Source organism: Nicotiana tabacum, chromosome 7, assembly GCF_000715075.1.
Source record: "Nicotiana tabacum cultivar K326 chromosome 7, ASM71507v2, whole genome shotgun sequence".
Taxonomy (NCBI): domain Eukaryota; kingdom Viridiplantae; phylum Streptophyta; class Magnoliopsida; order Solanales; family Solanaceae; genus Nicotiana; species Nicotiana tabacum.
The window spans coordinates 56452873-56472962 of NC_134086.1; the positions used below are offsets into that span (position 1 = coordinate 56452873).

At 37.8% G+C, this 20090-nt stretch overlaps 2 protein-coding genes across 2 annotated transcripts; one reads left to right on the forward strand and one right to left on the reverse strand.

The window, feature by feature from the left end:
* The first annotated feature begins 254 nt into the window (after positions 1 to 254).
* Positions 255 to 3400, forward strand: LOC107810752 (uncharacterized). Its single transcript, XM_016635572.2, has one exon. It carries the CDS (start codon positions 1242 to 1244, stop codon positions 3111 to 3113), a length of 1872 nt encoding a protein of 623 aa, XP_016491058.2. The 5' UTR covers positions 255 to 1241; the 3' UTR covers positions 3114 to 3400.
* A 2450-nt stretch (positions 3401 to 5850) lies between these two features.
* On the reverse strand, positions 5851 to 19211 carry LOC107810753 (UPF0613 protein PB24D3.06c-like). Its single transcript, XM_075257238.1, has 9 exons — positions 18858 to 19211; positions 11481 to 11557; positions 10334 to 10439; positions 8474 to 8566; positions 8282 to 8347; positions 7472 to 7617; positions 6701 to 6809; positions 6422 to 6486; positions 5851 to 6290 (listed from the first exon to the last, which is right to left on the reverse strand). Exons 1-9 carry the CDS (start codon positions 19068 to 19070, stop codon positions 6143 to 6145), a joined length of 1023 nt encoding a protein of 340 aa, XP_075113339.1. The 5' UTR covers positions 19071 to 19211; the 3' UTR covers positions 5851 to 6142.
* Between the last annotated feature and the right edge of the window lie 879 nt (positions 19212 to 20090).

Genomic DNA, 20090 nt, shown 5'->3' on the forward strand with positions numbered 1-20090 from the left:
GTATGTCTAGTCGGATAGTATGTGGCCTTGGCGGCTTCCAGTTTTGAGGTATATAGTTGTCTATAGCAGCCTTGTCGGCTCGCTCTACGTACGTTGCACGTATATGTATGTATGCCTTTTTGGGCAGATTTCCTTCATGTACATCATTCTCGTAATTCAGCAGATATTATTTAGGTTTATATCTTATACGCATGCTTAGGGGTGTTTGACAGGTAGGACTCAGACACCCGTCGCGGCCCATCGGTTTGGGTTGTGACATTGACTTTCTTGGGGACCTCGAGGTCAGCTAAGAACAATGAAGTATAAATAATAAAGTAAAAACAATAAAACTGAAGAGGTAGGACTTAATTGGTTTGGTTTGATTCCAATATTTGAAAAACAAATCGATTTACTTGATTTGGTTTATTTTTAGGAAAAAACCGACCCAAACCCCTACGAGTAGTTTACCTCTCCGCACCCTCCTCCCATGTACAGAGCAGAGGAGGACGAAAGTTCTCTGTATAGAATATAAGCCCTCAGCCATGGGCAGAAGATCATTCAAGTAGTACTGCACCGACAAAAATGGTATCGTTGCGCTGAAGCTATCATTGATTTTCAAGTTAATTTCTCATAAGAAGAATCTGCTGCTGCCGCCTGCCAGTCACAGACAAATTTTGCCTTACACGCCACTCCATCAACTCTTTGCGTTTACACTATTTGATTAAACAATTCGATAAATGGTTACTGCTACCGACCATTATACTCCAGTTATGTCATTTTAGTAAATTCTTGTAGTATTAGTTAGGTTAAAATCTCTCTTTTCTAAAAATGAGTCTATTATTTTTAGTTATGATTGATTACATGCCTTTATTATATATACACAATGACCGAACGATGCTATTTGTATAATATCATTAACGTACTAATTGATTTACCTTTTCATTCATCAATTTATTTGTGCATAGTACGATGAATGAAATAAATATAATGAAGATCTTATGTTTCAATCACTTGATCTGGACAATGACATTTTGTGCAAAATAATATAGTTACTTGTAATGTGGTCAAAACTAATGAATATCACTATGCACTATCACGTGATCTAGACTATGATATTTTCTGCAATTAATATACTTTTACTTGTAATGTGGTAATACTAATAACTTTCACGTTGCATTCTTTGTTAACCTTGTATCATCTCTACGAACTTGGACAAGTTTGAAATGTGCATGTACAGTTAGTTCTGTGTAAGCATCGTCAATATGTTTTCTGCTGAGATGCCAGAGAAAGGTGCAACTATTGGGTGGGTTATGAGGTCAAATAACCCCAAGGTTCAATGGTGGTTTAAGATACTGACAATGGCTCTTTTACTTAGATTCTTGATTGTATGGTCATTTTATGGGGTGAACGTGGGTGATTTTCAGAGAGATTTTGTTCTGTTGAAGGTGAATAGTTCAGGAAAGTTTAGTCCTACCTTTAAAAATTTCAGCTTTACCAATATTTCTCTCAGACCCCATTCTGTAAATACTAACCAGAATCTGAACCAAGATTTTGTCCGAGAAACTTTGGCTCCTAAAGTTGCACCTCAACAGATTAATTTGACTGAGAATCAAGGTAACGCCCCTGATTTCAGTCTTGAAATGGTGACAAATGTGTCACATAAGGAACCAGAATTGGTAGAGGTTTCAAGGCCGAGAGTTCATAGGTGGATTTCAGCTGAATTAGAGGCAAACTATTCATCAAATCTTCTTACTAATTGGTTGGCTCCTGGAGGTGAGCCATGTAGGGAATCAAGAACTGTGGATGTAAATATTCCAGCTTTGGATGGTCGCGAAAACGTTGAATTGTCAACAGGGGATATTCATGAGTTTGTTTTCCATGCATTGGATGATTCTGGGAAACCCCATTGTTTGGGTGGTGATTATTTTGAGACTGATCTTGCTGGTGAAACATGGAAGTCTAGGCCTACCCTTAAAGATTTAGGCAATGGTACTTACCAGTTTTCCCTGCAAGTCCATCCTGATTTTGCTGGGGATTACAATCTTACGGTTATTCTACTATTTCGACATTATGAAGGCTTGAAGTTTTCGCCTGAAAGATTTGCATTTGACAAGGTTCTCCGCGTGATCCCAGTCAAGTTCTCCAAATCCTCTGTTGAATTACCTGAAATATCTCAATGCAAGAAGTCAGATCTTGTTAGAGATGTGTGGTCTGGTCGATGGACTCGTCATGCTAAGAATAATAGCTGCCCAATTAGCAATGACGGGCGATATAGATGTGAAGAACCAAATTTCCCATGCCAAAAACCATGGTGTGATGGACCCTTGGGGTTGTTGGAGAGCAATGGTTGGGTATATTCAACACATTGTTCATTCAAGATGTTCTCAAGTGAAGAAGCCTGGAACTGTTTGAAGGATCGCTGGATTTTCTGGTGGGGCGATTCGAATCACTGTGATACAGTGAGAAACATCCTTAATTTCATTTTAGACGTGAATGATATGAAGGATGTCCCAAGAAGAGTTGATATGAACATTAGCAACGCAAGGAATCCATCACAAGCAGTTCGATTTACTAACATTTACAACGGGCATCCTAATGAGACAGGCAAGTATCGAGGCTTGAATTCGTTGGCAGATGCTGACTATAGAGAACTTCTGAAAGGGTACTTCTCTGGAAATGTTATTCCAGACGCCATAATCATGAATTCGGGCTTACACGATGGAGTGTATTGGTCTAGTCTTAGGCATTTCATTAAAGGCGCCGACTATGCTGCATCATTCTGGGCTGAAGTATTGAATGAGGTAAGGCAGAGAGGGTTGACACTACCAGAAGTCATATATAGGACCACAGTCGCCACAGGCGGATACGCTAGAAGATTGGCATTCAATCCAAATAAAATGGAGGCCTTCAATGGGGTAGTCCTGGATAAGTTGAGGGCATACGGTTTAGTTGATCGCGTAATTGATGATTTTGACATGACTTATCCATGGCACTATGACAACCGATGCAATGACGGGGTGCATTATGGCCGTGCTCCTGCCAAGCTGAAGTGGAGGGATGGCCAGATTGGGCACCAATACTTTGTGGACCTCATGCTTGGTCATGTACTGCTCAATGCATTATGTGCACGATAGAAGGTGGCTAGCGGTGATGGTAAACGGCGCATTGTCTCTGGTTTCAAGCGTTTGGATGGTGCATTTCAAGCTGGGCTGATAGATTTTTGCGAGAGGAAAAGGGGGTGAGAGTAGGGTGAAAGAAGTTTGGTGATATTTTTGATCTATCTATCTGTATTTTACTGTCATTATGTTTTCTGAAACTACTTCCACGTTGTAGTCATCTCCAGGTCTAGTGCCAATACTAAAGGTTGTATAGGGGAATAGTGTTGTATATTATACTATTCATTTTTGAGCTTCTTCTAGTCCCATTTGCTTGGACTATTGTAGATCTGAGAATTACTATTTCCAATTATTTCATTTGCAAGCCAACTTGCTACAGTCGTTTTTTGCAAGTGGATCACATTTTATTAAGTCAAAAGCTAGAAGAAAAATATATTGTATGAACATAGCAAGTGAACCTTCTATGAGAGTGACATTCACTTTGAGAAATAAATAAATCAAAATCCCAATTCTATTGTCCTCTCCTTGATTGAAACTTGTGATTTCGGTTTAAGTAATCTTGGGATTTATTGTACCACACCACTAATATTATTTTTATATCACATTTAATATGAAACAACAATAACGAGATTAGCTAATTTGAGGATAAATCAACCAGATGACCATGATATCAATCTCCAAAATCTTCTTTCCAGAATGTTAATCTCCAAAATTATTTTCTCTAAAGCTCTTTCTCTCAAAAGTACTTAAGATGGTCAAAGTTAAATTTAAAATATTATTTCAAACTTATCTACGGTAAAAAAACCTAACACATCACTTTTGCTTAAGCATTGACTGCATTGTATTTGTACTAGAAAATTCATTAAATATATATAATATTTAATTATGAACCCAATAACTAAGATAAGTTATCAATCCCGTGACAAATTTAGAATCCATAAATTTCAAATCCTGATTCCGTCTCTATTTGTACACCATATATTCCAGCTTTAATCCTACAAACAAACATCTACATAAAAAGTATATCCATTAAATAATAATAATAATGATAATGATAATAATCATTATTTAATCCTCGTTAAAGATTTTATTCAAGATGGCAAATGGAATATCCAAAGGCTCAAAGATTTGTTTCCAGATGAGTTCAACCATATAGAAAATATCAACATTGGTAGGCATGATTTGCCTGACCAAACCTTTTGGGATCTTACTGAAAATGGTAAGTATTCTAACAAGACGGCTTTACATCTGTTCAGAGACACAAAGGAGAAAGATCAATTCCTTACAAAGGTATGGCACTCTAGCATTCCTTTTAAAATTTCTTTTCTAACATGGAGATTGTGCTTATCTAAACTTCCTTTTGATGATATTATCCTTAATCTTGGTAAGAATATTACTTCTAATTGTAACTGCTGCACTAACCCAAAAAAAGAAACTATGCAACATGTTTTTGTTGAGAGTGATGCAGCTAGGTATATCTGGAAAGCTATAGGATCCCCCCTAGGAATCATTCCTATGCAATTGCCAATTAAAGGATTAATAAATCATTGGTGGCTACAAAAATCCAATAATGCTCTTCACAAACTTGCTCTCCAAATCATCCCTATTATAATATGCTGGGAGATGTGGAAGAGTAGATGTTCTTGCAAATAGGTGATAAAAAGAGGTTCAACTACTACAAGATGAAACAACAGATTTACTGGAATACTCAAGCTGCAATCAATAGAGCTTTCCCAAAATGCAAGCTAACATTGCCTTGGACCAACTTTTGTGACAACATGATGAAACTTCAACCTATTCCTAAGGCTATCTCAATATGCTGGAACAAACCTAAACAGGGATCAATTAAAGTAAACACTGATGGAAGCTTTATTCATGGTAATGGAAAAGCGGGATTGGGAGGAGTAGTGAGAAACGACCTAGGAGATCTCATTATGGCCTTCTCAATTCCTTCAAAATGCAGCAGCAATAACATGGCAGAGGCTCAAGCTGCTATGTTTGACATTAATTGGTGTGTACAAAATGGGTTCTCAGACTTCACAATTGAATTGGACTCAATGCTGGTAATGAATATACTTAAGGAGGGTGATACCAACAACTATAGGTTGAAGAAGATCATAAAAGACACTTCGCAAATAATGAACCAGGCCAATATTAGCCTTGTGCATTGCTTCAGGGAGGCAAATGAAGTAGCAGATTCTCTCGCAAAATTGGCAACTACTAACTCTGAAGCCAAATTATACCTTTCTTTCCAACAACTCCCAAAAGGAACTAAAAGTTCTTTTGTGCTTGACAAACACCAGATGCCTATTGTTAGGCTTAAATATGACAAAGCAAATTTTTTTGTTAGCTAAGTAGTAAATGTCTTGTACTTTAACAGAGGCGCAAACTTATGTAACAACCTCTGTCAGATGTATATCATTATGTTGTAATCCTTGGAGGTAAATGCTCACATCCTCCTCCTATATTTTGGAAATAAATACAACACCCCAGGAAATCTGGGAAATTCTATAAAAAAAAAAAATCCTCGTAGTATAATCCACACATCATAATCCCAGTAAAACTTGTTTCTAAACCAAACGACCCCTTAAATTTTTAATTTAAGAATATATACAAGTTTTTATTTTTCTTTTACACCGAGAAAATATCCAAGCTAGAAACTAGACACAAACAAATGTAGTAAACTAACAAATCAAATGTACATGTCAAATAAATTAAAGAAAAGCACGATTGTGCTTTCTTTCCACAATAAATATACAAGACAACACAACCTTTTACAATGAAAATATTCAGATCCAAGAATCCACAAAATTACTCCAATAAAAGAAGGATAAATATTCAATTCCCAATCTTGCGAAGAATCAATTCCAAATATTCATGACAAAGAATGGAAAGAAATGATATGCTCTTCTAGACTACCATTCGCTAGGTAAAGACAAATAATATTGTACTTTCCTCAATCTGCAGTGTACATGTAACTGATAAGATACATAGAAACAAAGAATGTAAAGGCAAAATAATTCATTCAAGTTGCAGGATCAACCCGTTTAGTTCCATGGATCATCCCACCCGCTCGGACCTTCTCGCTTGACGAAGCTCATTATGGCTTCAACAGCTTCAGCAACTCTGTTAGATAGAGAATGGTTCCCATGTTCAATTTCAACTTTTTCAGCACCACCCATTGCTCTACACAATCTGCACCAAGTTAAAAAATGCGTAGACAAGAACTATGGTCAAGTAATCATGAGGACAAATGTACGAGAAAACACATAAAAAAGTATTAGTGCACTGAGATCATCACAGACTGCATAAGGTTTTGTGCTTGCCTATCAACCAACGCTTTCTTGTCAACATAATCTGGAACGTACTCGTCACCCATGGAAAATATAACCTGCAGAGAATAGGTGAGAATCAGAACCTGCCATTTTGTCCTTGTAAACAGATTGAAATTTCTAGGGCTAAGTGGAAAATGTCAAAAGTGACATTTTATCCAGGAAATTCACCATGTCTGTTTCTTTCTTTTGCCATGTAACACTTAAAAAGTAACATAAATTGCTCGGACCTAAACTAAAGTCTTTCTACATAGTAAACTAAAAGGTCTCAACCTGACAAGGAGTGTTAGACATGTGCCCAAGTCTTTGCTTCAGCTGGTCATCACTAAAGTCAGAACTGAACAAGTCGTCCTCGCCATTGTATGCGCAAAGTGAGTGATATCTGTCAAAAACATCATTATTAGGAAGGCAACCATGTGTAGAAAAGAGTAAGCAAAGACTTGAGATTCCAAACAAGAAATCCAACTTCTTGTTCAGACCTCTATCATATCTATGATGGCCTTCTTTTCTGGTATCATATATGCCAGAGAACCCACTTATGCCTCAGTGGAAGAACTCCGCTAAAAGTTTCTGAAGGACCTCTTCATTGTGAGGCATTTTCCACGTCATCCTCAATATCTTGCCTTATTATAAATTCCAGTTGAACAAATAGCAGGAAAAGGTGTCTTATTGCAATTAATTCACGGTTTTTATTTGATAATTATTGTCCATTATCAAAACTTCGTAATTGTAATAAACTAACTTGGAGCATGCTTTTTAATACATATAGACCTCCTTTTTTCTTTTTTTCTTTTCAACTATGCTGTAACTATGTTTTTCCTGAGCCTAAGGTCTATCGGAAACCGCCTCTCTACCTCCACAAGGTAGGGATAAGGTCTGTGTACATACTACCCGTACATACTACCCTCCCCCGTGGGATTACACTGGATTTTTCGTAGTTGTTGTAGTTGACCTCCTTTGAATTAAGATTCAGTAGAAACCATGATCATGAAGTGGTAGAGTGCAGTATATGGGAAAGTAACTGGACTACATCATCGTCCTTACCTAAAGGCAGTAATTGGGGCATCTGGATTTGCCTCCCTTGGCATTAACTCTGATTCACGGCCTTCACTTATCATGTTTGAGGCCAAGTCAATCATAGAAGCAGTATCAGGAAGAGTGGCTTTGTATTCTCGATCGCTAACTGGAGCCTGAAAAGCCAAAAGAACATTATGGTTGATGCTGAAAGCAGCACATTACCCAGATTACATAAAGTTGGCCGCATAAAAGTGGCTATGAGAACACAGATACTATTCTAAATGCTGTCTCCATATTCACCACGCTTAAGACTGATCTCTTGAGATAAGATTACACTGCCAGCTTGATTCTCTCTCAGAGGAAAAGCACCTGAACTCTCATAATTGAATGTCTGTAAACGCCAGTCACTGACCGCAACAATTATATTTTCCTCCTTCCCATCTCACCATTATTTTCATCAACCCCCCCCCCCCCCACACACACACACACACAGAAACTGCAAAACTCAAACAGCATATGACTTTGAAGACTGCCTTAGCTCCATTCGAACTAAATGTAGGTCATTTACCAGTAACTGCAAGAGTCACATATCAGGTATGAAGTAATAAAGATATCAAGAGGCAAAATCTTGTCCATTTTACAAATTTCTCCTCACTAAAGAAAGACAGAGATTTGGATAAACCATTAGAGCTCAAAGGACCATATCCATTGCATGTGCTATCATGAGCATTGAGGTACAGTAAATTAGCACATTCAGCTAAAATGGTAGGAAGCATGTACTGAATTTATTTGTACCAAAAGAGGCAACTTAAACTACAATTTTTAAGCAGGTATTACCTGCAATATGGCTGCACGTACTGCTCTGGAGCATGCAGCATTTGTGCGCATGTAATACACAATATCCTGTATACAAATAGAGAAAGTCAGCTTCCTCTATCCTCACGTTTCGTGCATAATGATATTACATGCTTTTTTTAATGTAGTAGTATCAAATGTTCGATTCGTCCATACAAAGAAACAAATACCTACCTGACAGCCAGTGCTGTGCCCGAGTAGTACCACCCCTTCAGAATCTTCCTTGTTTATCAAGTAACTTATCAACTGATCAAGCTCCGTTGCGTCCTTTAGAAATTCACGGAGGTCGAAGGAAGTTAAGCTCACAAACACAAGCAAAAAGAGGAATAGCTCTAACAAGCAGATCCAAAGGTTTATGCTCCCAAAACAGGAAACATTATTGAGTGTGGTAAATATATAAACGCAATATTTTGAATGCACAGGTGTTAGGACGTCAAACATAGACATAATAACATGCTTTTTTGAAAACCAAATGAAGACTAAAATAGGAAAATAATCATTAATACAAAAGCAGATCTGGGACATGACGATTTCACAAGAAAATGAGGCTTGACATTTGAGTAAAACATATTGGGGAATGCAAGGTTTAACGTTTTATAGGTATATATATGACACCATAAATTGGTACAAAATCGTTATTCTTTATGACGATGGTGTCCGGGCCGGCTTGTACACCTCAGCTATTCCACTGGGTACCTGCTACCTCCCACCAGCACAGGTACCAGGTAACTCTGCTTACCAAGGTTAGGCAGATAGAAAGAAATCACCAAGTGTTTTTTGCCTCCGATGGAATTTGAACCTGACACCTTGTGGTCCTCTTCCCACTTCATTGACCAACCCTTGGGTGCTTGGTATAGAATCATATGTAAGCCTTGTGCTGTTGTAGATCATTCTTCTTTCTTTCCTTTTTTTTTTTTGTGGTGGGGAATGGGATAGAGGTTTGTTCTCATACCATTTATCCCAAACTTGTGTTCCCACTCTTCCAAGAGGGCCTAATTTATAGTTTATGATCTATTGTTCAAAAAATTGCCACTGACCAACATGCTGAATTTGAGAATAACATCTTTTGGTCAAGTTCCATGCACTTCTGAATGAGAGTATATAGAAGAACTGGCAGCAACCTTTCCAGTTATATGACAAGTATAGGAAAGTGAGGGTGATAGCCATGTTCAAGCACTAATTTAGATGAAGATGGAGCTGTATGGGGGTTTAAACAATCCAACAGGAATTTCTAATTCGTGTTCCTCAAATCTTAACAACTACAAACACCATTCCAACATTTTCAATTCATTAAAAACTTCAGCGAGTAAAGATCCCAAAGCAACTGCCTTAAAATCATGTGAAGCAAATCTTAGCTTAAGTTCCATGTCCGAGAGATCTAGGAGTTATTATGTGATCTATTCCTTTTTCTCAACACAATTCCTCTTTGATTTCCAGCCTTGCAAACAGAGTAAATTGTCTCTAGTCCAGCTCCTTTTATATCCTTCTGACCTTAAAACTGTGTCAAGCCCTTACCCATCATAAATCCTTTATGATTAAGGAACTTCTAACAAGTTTCGGTATCAAACCTTCTGAAAAACAAACCACGAGCAAATTTGCACTGAATTATGATGTCTTCCGGCTGTCCAAGACATCCTTGAAATTGCACAATTTAAGTTTTTCCGGAACAGGATTGCAAAAATTAAGCTTTTCCTTCTTTAAAAGTCTTTATTGTTTTCAGGAGAAGGCATATATAAGAACATGTTTCTATGGACCTGCGTGAATGCATGATGCTTTGTTCACCGGGCTGCCCTTTATTTTTCTTCTTTCTATGGACTAAATGAGTTGAGAGAGATTGTAACTTTTACCTTTCAAAGTACATGATCAATGATGGAATAACCTAATAAGCATGTCGAGAACTTGAACAAAATATATTGACATGGAAATATTGAGTAAAATACACCCTCTTGCTGATACCTCAGATCTAGTACAAGAATCTACATATCAATGAGAACAGTTTGAATATACGTGGAAAGAGGAGGAAGAAATTTTTACTTGTCTCAAGCTTGACGTTCCATATCCACTATAAGATGATGAAAGTAGAAGCTGAACCAATGACCATTTTTCTTTATCCAAAGCAATAGCCAGAGGCTCTAAGTAACTGCAATAACGGAGATCATCAAGTTTAATAACCACAAAAGACAAAAGAAGTAGGAAGGGCTATCAAGAGTATATTTGATGATTTTGCTGCTCGACGTGGGAGAGCTTTGTGGATTTAACGTCATTAACTTTCATTCTCTTTATTTTTGGTTCCTTTATCTTCTTTTTTGTGTGTGCGTTCAGCCTTGTAGAAAAGACTTCAACTCTTGTTCGAACCAATATAAGCATACAGATAAAATAATGTGTTATGTGCAGGGGCGGATTTAGGGGGGTGGAAGGGGGTTCACCCGAACCCCCTTCGCCGAAAAATTACACTGTATATATAAGGCAAAATCTGTTTTTTACCTCTATATATTAAGTTTTGAACCCCCTTAACACAATCCAAAAGTGTAGTTTAGTGGTCAAGGGGGACTCAAAATCTTCATAAGGTCATAGGTTCAATTCCCACTAGCTACAAAAAAAAAAAAATTAACCCCCTTCGTGGAGATCCTGACTCCGCCACTGCCTTTAACAGAACTTGCTCAATTCTTCTTATCTTTCGGTGAGCAATAAAGAGCTAAAGTAAATAAATTTTTCTTTGCTTCTTTTAACAATTTTCAACAGTTGACAAAGGCAGAACCACATTAGAAAAGGAAAAGTCAAAAGGACCAAGGGCAAGTAGCAGCAGATTTAAATACAGTTTTGGGGAATAGGTTGCAGAAAAAGAATTTCAAGGTAATTTTCTTTAAATTTAAAATGTTATCACTGAGGACCTTAGTCCAAAATTTTCGTGATTATGGAAAATGCAAAATCTTTGATAAGTCATTTGAATTGAGCCAAGTCAAATAAGGAACAGTTCGAAAAGAAAATCATTTTTTCTTTCTTTGATAAGCCAGTTTGAAAAGAAAGACCTTATCTTCAATATATTTTGAACACCCTTAATCCAGACCATGAACAAAAAAGTGAAAAAAGAAAACAAAAACATGGAGAAGGGAATGAGAAAAGAGGAAGAGAGGGCAGATGGGTGAGAGGGATGTTTAAACCAATGTAATAAGATACATACTCAGTAGCTAAAAATCCATCCGTTAGTCCACCTATGAAAATGACCTGTTGTTTATAATCACCCGTTTTAAAAGCAACCTGCAAGAAATTGAAGGCATCACGTTAGAGAATTGTGTACATAAGAGTAAATGGCATTGGAAGTCCTTGAAGCTTTTGATTCTATAATTACTTCCTTAAATTGAAACTTTTTCCCCCTGTTCCCTACACATTGTCTTTTAGCAAGCTGCCAAGCTTTAGGGGAGAAGGGGAATAAGCAGAATGTTTCTCCACTGTGCATTCTTCAATTTGACAGGCAATAGAAGGACAGAGACCTCTAACTTATTGAGGAAAAGGATTGGAGGAGAAAAATAGCAACGTAAGGCAGTTTGGTTCGGTATTTTGTGTTTGATTATTTTAGGTTTAATTCTTGATTGGTCATACTCTTCCCTCGAGTTATGATCTGTGTCCCCATATAAAAAACATGTTCCAGTCAAGATAATGTTTGATGGAAATAACATTCCACTAGCTAGAAGGACCAGTTATGAGCACAAACAAATGTTGAAGGATTAACGTGAGCAAATCCAGACTGCTTTAGAGACAGTGTTCGAAAAAGCGAGCGACGCGAGGCGACGACCCATCACTTTTCTGATCCGGAAGCGAATCGATTTACGAAAGCGAGCGCTTCAATACTTGAATCGAGAAACGAAGCGAAAAAAGCGATCGCTTCATTTAAATAGGTCAATTTAAAAAAAAAGATTGGGTCTTTTTTTTTAATTATACAAAACATAGACCCCAACCCAAAGCAAAGACATTTCTTCTTCCATCGAGCAGACTGCTGCTGCTAGGGTCCGCCGCTCCAGCCTCCAGGTAATTTTTCTTCCCTTTTTTTTTTCTCTATTCTTTCTTCTCGTCGAGGCGTCAACTGCTGCACACTGCTAGGGCAGGCATCAGTCTTTTTTTTCCTTCTTATTCAGCCTTTGTTTATTAATTTTTGTGTATATCTCAGTTTATAAACTTAATTATTATATTTTTTTCATTTGAAATGTTACCGATTTAAGTAATTAAATTTAATTTAATTAAGGTGTTGCTAATTTCAGCTAAAATATATATGTTATATTTTCAGCTTATATCTTTATATTTGTTTTTTTATATCTTAATAGGGATTAAAAATGTCTCAAAGTTCGAAAGAGAAAGATCCGGCTTGACAATATGGCGATAAAGTTAATGAGAAGAATAACAAATGTTATATGCAAGCTTTGTAACAAGATTATCACAGGAAAAGTTTATTGCTTTAAATTCCATCTTATTGGCGACGATAGAAACGTCACAAGTTGTCGGAAATGGCCGCCGAATGTGAGGGAGGAAATAAAGAATTTTGATGAGAAGAAGGAGCTAAAACATCAAATGAGTCATCAACCATTTATGACCAATCTTGATGATCATATGGAAGAAAGTGAAGCTGCTAATTGGTTACTACCAAGTTCCAACAAAATGGGGAAGAGATGCAATCTCGGATCAACGGGTACGAGTAGGACTAAAGGTCCTATAGATTGTTATTTCCCAAAGAAGACAGAAGCAAAGAGCGGTGGAAAAGATTTGCAAAAAATTGCCAAGGACATTTTAAGAGATCGTGCACTTAAAGCTTTTGCACGATGGGTCTATTATGCAAGCTCCCATTCATTTGCGCCAACTATACTGACATTTTTGAAGACTTTATTGAGGTCGTTGGTCAATATGGACCTGGAATGAAGCCCCCCACTTATCATGAAATCAGAGGTCCTATCTAAATAAGGAAGTGGAGGAGACAAATAAAATTGTGGAGGAACATAAAGTTATTGTGATGACCCAAAAGATCATCACTTGTTTTTAAAAAGAATTCTGTGTTCCGAGGTCTTAAAAACCTCTTTCAGCATCACCTCGATTTGCGTGCGCAGTCCGGGCGCGTAGCCGAAAAGCTATTATGTGAAAATCTGTGAAAAATGTTGAAATTTCGACTTAAAATGCATTTCAGTTGACTTCGGTCAACATTTTGGGTAAACGGACCCGGACCCGTGATTTGACGGTCCCGGAGGGTCCGTAGAAAAATATGGGACTTGGGCGTATGCCCGAAATCGAATTCCAAGGTCCCAGGCCCGAGAAATAAATTTTTAAAGAAAATTATTTTCTGGAAATTTCTATGAGTTTTGGAAATGAAATGTATTTAGAATTTGATGGTATCGGGTCCGTATTCTGGATCCGGAGCCCGGTACAAGTCTTATATGTGAAATAAGATGAGTCTGTGAAATTTGGTAAGAAACGGAAGTCGTTTGAGGTGATTCGGATCCGTAGTTGTGAAAATTCCTACTTTGAAAGTTTTGAAATTTTTCTTAGATTTCTATGCTAAATTCGTTGTTTAAGAGGTTATTTTGGCGATTTGATCGCACGGATAAGTTCATATGATGTTTTTGAGTTAGTACGTATGTTTGGTTTGGAGCCCCGAGGGCTCGGGTGAGTTTCGGATGGGTTTCGAAAAGTTTTCGAACTATTGAAAGTTGCAGGTTTTTGGTTGTTCAGTGCACAGGGATTTTGTTCTTCGCGTTCGCGTGGTCCAACTCGCGAACGCGTAAGGCAAACTTCCCAGGTGCTAGTTTTCTTCTTCGCGAACGCAAGGCTGAGGGGGGAGTACCCTTCGCGAACGCGTCGAGGCACACGCGAACGCGTAAGGTTAAAGGCCTGGGGAGGGGTTCACATTTTGTTCTACACGAACGCGGCCATTAGCCCGCGAACGCGAAGGCTCGAGGGGTCAAAGCTCCGCGAACGCGAGCCCAATGTCGCGAACGCAAAGGTCACTTAGGCCCAACTCTTCGCGAACGCGACAGGCCTATTGCGAACGCTATGAAGGCCTGTCCAGTGATTTTAAAACAGAAGCAAAAAGGGACATAATCAAAATTTCATAGCTTCTTCTTCCAAACTCCAAATTGGGCGATTTTTGAAAGAGGATTTCACCACCAATTCATAGGTATGTAATCTTAGACTCATTTTCTTTAATTTCCATTAACACCCATTAGATTTTTAGGCCTAAATCATGTTTTTAAGGGTAGAAAATTAGGGATTTGGGTAGAGTTAGTTTTTTTTGTATATTTGGGATTTAGACCTCGTTTTGGGGTAATATTTTGGAACTAATTGTATATTCGGGCTCGTGGGTGAATGGGTGATCGGATTTTGGTCTGAACCTCGTGTTTTGACCAAGCGGACCCGAACCAATTTTTGACTTTTTGGAAAGAATGATGGGAAAGCTATAATTAAGCATTGGAATTGGATTGTTTAGCGTTTATTGATGATATTAAGTCGATTATGTCTAGATACAATTGATTTGGAGCCAAATTCAAAAGGAAAAGCGGTGTTTGAGGCTTGAGTTAGCTGTGGAAGTTCGAGGTAAGTGTTTGGCCTAACCTTAGCTTGAGGGATTAAGAGTTGTGTCCTATTTGCTACTTGTTTCTTGTTGAGTACGACGTATAGGCATGGTGACGAGTATCTATACGTTAGTGTCGAGCATGACCGTGAGTCTTAAATCGTAATTTATTGTGTTCTTAAAATACTACGGATGCTTAAGTTGATGATTCTCGGTATTGAGCAAGGACTATGATTATTCTCGTGGAAATTACTTATGACTGAGTATTGGTGTTAGCTGAGGTAGTTAGATGTTGGAACAAGTCTGGTTATAGTTGTTTCTCCCTTGCCGGGACGTAGTTACTTATACTGTCGATTCCCTTGCCGGGATAGTGTAGTTCTTTATTGATCCCTTGCCGGGACTCTTGTTATGATTGTTGTTGATTGTATATGTGGATCGGGTTGCACGCCGCAACAATGATATATTTGGATCGGGTTGCACACCACAACAATATTATATGTGGATCGGGTTGCACGCCGCAACAATGATATAATTAGATCGGGTTGCACGCCGCAACAGTGATAAATGATATAATTGGATCGGGTTGCACGCCGCAACAGTGATAAATGATATGGATCAGGTTGCACGCCGCAACAGTGTTGTTATGTGTTGGGATCGAGTTGCGCGCTGCAACAATTGATGATATAAAGTGTTTATGGATTTGTTACAAGTTCCTTATTGTTTTGTTGTAAATTCTAAGTTGTCATTATGCCTTTTTCTTGATTTACTGTTGATATTGATATACCTAGTAGCATGTACCCCCCTCCCATCTTTACTTGTTGTTCTTGTTTTATTTTCTGTTGCATATTATATAACTGCACAGGTTTATCTGGTAGTCTGGTCCTAACCTCGTCACTACTTCGCCGAGGTTAGGCTAGGCACTTACTAGCACATAGGGTCGGTTATGCTGATGCTACACTCTGCAATATGTGCAGATCCCGGAGCAGCTTTTGAACAGTAGCATTTGGGGTGGCTGCCTTCAGTTCGGCTAGAGATCCCGAGGTAGTCCTGCAGGCGTTCGCATGCCCGACGTTCTCTTCTATCTTATTATGTATTCTGTTTTCAGTTGTTTCCGAAACAGATTGTACTTCCTTTTCAGACATTTGCTTGTAGAATTCATCGACAGTCCGTGATATTGTGACACCGGATTCCGGGTAGAGACGTATGTTAGCATTGTCGTACTGGCTTTGGTTATTCTATCAGATTAAGTCTTCCGCTTGATTTTTTTTTTTTTTGATTTGCACTGGGTGTCCGAGTCTCTAACTATCCTCCAAGGAAGCTTATGATAGTAGTCCATATACTCTTCTTCAAACTGGAGTTATACTTTTCTCCTAATAATACGCCTCACTTGGAGATCATCAAACTCCCCCTGACAACACTCCCCTCTCTCTCTCTACAACACAATTCTCTTTTTTGTTGTATGTCATTGCAACTCTACCACTAGTTGACTTGAAGTTTTAGTTTCTAAACGACAACTACCATTAACATATCTACAAGATGTTGTAGAAATATGAATGTGAAGATGGATGTGCAGCCATAAAACATTAACCAAAAGAATAAATAATCACATAACAAATACAAGTAGCACATGTAAAGGATAAAATGAGAGAAGGTTGTCTGAGATAGTTAGGCCATGTCATAGGTAGAACTCCAAATACACCGGTCCATGACCATGATTGTAAAACCATGATGATTATTGTGTTAAAAGGGGTCGATGTAGACCTAAAATCGTGTGGAGAGAAGTTGTCTCGAAATCTATGGAGTTCGATGAATAAAACACAACTACTGCACAAGATAAATTTGCAGTCACTACCAACAAGTTGGAATTAAGGCTTAATCAATTAGTATACTTCCATTCGGTCTGATGTTTTCCAAGATTCTTCTAGTTTATTTAGAGATTTACATACCAGTATAAAATATCGAGAATTCCTAGCATAAGAGAACCTACTTTGTCATTACATTAAATAACAGGTGTTCAGGCCAGCTCGCGTACTCCATACCTGCTACTTCACACCGAAAATGTATCTGGTAGCTCTGTCCATCAAAGTTTAGATATATGAGAAGAAATCACCTAAATGTTTTTGCTCTATTAGAATTTAAACTCTAGTCTCTCATAATCCATTCTAGCTTTATTGACCATTAGGTCAAGCCTTTGGCGGTAGGAACCTAAGGCTTTATTGGGTGTGGGGATGAAATGGGTTCAAATGGAGCAAAATGGATATTGAGAATGCATATTGTATCATCTTGTGTTTAGTATTACAAAAAAACATCGCTCTGTCACTTAAGCGATGAAGCAATGCGAAGCTAGGAGTTACCGCTTCACGGATGGAGCAATGCGCTCTAGAGAAGTGTGCTCTTCAAACAATGATTCGCAAAATGATCCTAACAAGAAGAGTTTGGTTCTTTAAGTTGCAAATCCGAGGAGTTGGATTTATATCGGCATTACTGTATGTTGGACAGTGAAATTAGTTATTGTAATTACAATTTGCATATTGTGGTACAAAATTCTTATATGTTAGATAATTTTTTATTTTCGGTAAATTGTGCGGTTCGTTACAAAGAAATGTGCTCTTCACTTCTTACTTTTCACTTCAAGCTTTGTGAACCTTGTCGCTTTTTTGTGCTTTTCGCCTTTAAAGAACACTGGGTGTTAATGTATAACTTCCATCTTGCCCTTTATGGTTCTAGCCATTATATCTTTCGGCCAAATGGGTATCCGATGTTTTCCCACTAAAAGGCACCTCGGTATATAAGGATTTTTAATTTCTTATAGACTTAATGATGAACTCATCGTACAATCTAATATATGACATGCTACGTCTACCCTCAAAAGGGGCTCGCACTTGTGGTCAACACCCTCAGATTTACCAATGGATTGTATCTCGTTTAATCAACAAAATGATAGATGAATCTGCAAAATAAAGCAGCAAATTTTGTGGATTCTCCCAACATCATATGCTCGTAGCATTGACCCGCCACCAAGTTTAACGTTTGGTCAATAGAATCGAAAGATGGCACATTTCACCGAATCTGAAAGGTATGGTATGAACTATGAAGTACTGCATTAGGAATTACAATAGTCTAACTACTTCCCCATAATCCTCCCTAACCTCCCCAAAACTCAAAAGCTGAATCTTCTCCATGGAACTGGAAACTCCCAGATCCAATGCAGTTAACTACTATCTGAAATTTTTTCCCAACATAATTCAAAATGTTGCGAACTTCTAGAGTCAGAGAATCACGAATTCTTAAGTACTGGTATGCACTCGTCCAAACGGAACTAAACAGAACTGATGATTCATACAACCGACCCCAACTAGTTTGGAATTGAGGTATAGTTTGTTGTTGCAATGAACAGTAGCTAAAGCACAATTTCCCACACACCACAATCCTTAGCACACACAAAGCTCAGATTCTTAACTCACAAGTGCAATGATGTTGTTGACCAACTCACTATAAGTAACTTCCCTGCAAATAAGAATACATGTTGTCCCATTAATCTTTGAATGCCAAGTCCAACTCTCCACCCATTCCCCAAGAAATGTTTCGCCTAATACAAGGTCCGCCATGCCCATATAGTTGTCAGAATCATTAATCCAACTAAAAGAACTAATGGTCAGTTAATTAACACTAATCAACTTAGGGACAATTACCAATCTACCTTCTTGATATGTTAATAACCTTTGGTCAAGAACTCCAAAAAGAAAATTGATTTGCTTAGTTGAACATCCCCAACAAATTACAGCACCTAGAAACTCAGTATACCTAAATTTGCTTAGAACCATACTTCATGAGTAATTTTCCATTATATACAGTAAGCTAAAGAAAAATCTTTCCCATACATGATATACCATAATGCTTAACAAACTCAAAAAACAAAAATCATTGTTTATGTGAATTAATAGCAGCCAATAAGCAAAGTCCAAATTTCACAAGAAAATAGAGAACTTTGAAAACTCAAAAACAGACCTGAATTGCCTTAGGACCATACTTAAACATTACACCACGGAACTGCCTTTTCCCAGTAATAGGTCCAGCACCGGAGACACTGTCAGCACCGCCGGCTGCGGCGGCCGGATTTTTATTAGGCATCTTGACACTAGCGGAACGGCCACGAACTATGCCGGAAAACCAAGAAGACGATGAAGAAGATGAAAAAGAAGCAGAAGTTGACAGATCCATTGATTAAGCAAAAGGGTCAGATTTCAACAAAAATAATTTCATTTTTAGATGTTTGGATTTGGTAAAAAAGTCTTCATTGATCGAAGGTTTTACAATGATATAGGAACAGAGACAACTGACACTACTGATTTTTGAAATTATTAATTAAAAATGGAAAACTGTTTAATTACTAGTACATGCTTTATTAAGCATAGGAATAGTACCAAAACTCCAAGAATTATTTCTTTACCACCAAAAAAAGATTAGATTTCATTTATGTAATCTATTGATAATTGTAATACCGAAAAATTCGTCGAGAATTTACAAATAATTTACATATATAAATGTTGTCTAGTTTTTAACCGAGGGTAAAAACTATGTTATTGTTTACCTTGAAAGTGGTAATTATAATTACATCTGATTTTGTGGTTCTAAAAATACGTGATATAATTTTATGCTAGTTTTGTTAGGCAATAGATGCTAAGTGTGAGACTAGAAAATAAGATAAGAACTTGAAAATAATATGTTTAAGCAAACTGAGTGGCTAAGAATCGGAGCCTCGAGCTTGACTATACGGGGCCTCGAGGTCGAGGTCGAGCTCGATGCTGAGCTATGGATGGCCGATGAAGGGCTAACAATATTAAGAGCTCTGACGAAGGCTCTTTATGGTCAATAATGAGCAATGAATGAAGAACAATATAAGCAACTAAATGTAAGTAATGAAACCAAGAGAATATGTTTAAGTTAGAGAGCAGAGAATGTTCTTGTATTGAATGTTATGAGTAGTATATCGTGTGTGCAAAAAAACAGTAAAGATCCCCTTTATATAGGGGGAGTCCCTACATAGTACAAGTGCATTTATTAACATAGTACAAGTGCATTTATTACAAAGATATATGGCTGGTACAACCATTTAATGCCACGGTACGGGCTTGAACTAGCCTAATAAACTTGGTCAGCTTTAATCATGCGCCTTAGGAATCTCTCACCCGTTCATCATAGCCGTTGATTTACTCTGCTCTGAGGTCGAGCATATAGGAT

What these genes read in the sequence shown, in the direction of transcription:
- LOC107810753 (XM_075257238.1), bottom strand. Translation starts at nt 19,070, where the DNA reads ATGGATCTGTCAACTTCTGCTTCTTTTTCATCTTCTTCATCGTCTTCT. An exon ending in GATGGATTTTTAGCTACTGA is followed by an intron (nt 10,440 to 11,480) that starts GTATGTATCTTA and finishes CCGTTATTGCAG; the next exon opens with TTACTTAGAGCCTCTGGCTA. An exon ending in GCCCCAATTACTGCCTTTAG is followed by an intron (nt 6,810 to 7,471) that starts GTAAGGACGATG and finishes TGTTTTTGACAG; the next exon opens with ATATCACTCACTTTGCGCAT.
- LOC107810752 (XM_016635572.2), top strand. Translation starts at nt 1,242, where the DNA reads ATGTTTTCTGCTGAGATGCCAGAGAAAGGTGCAACTATTGGGTGGGTT.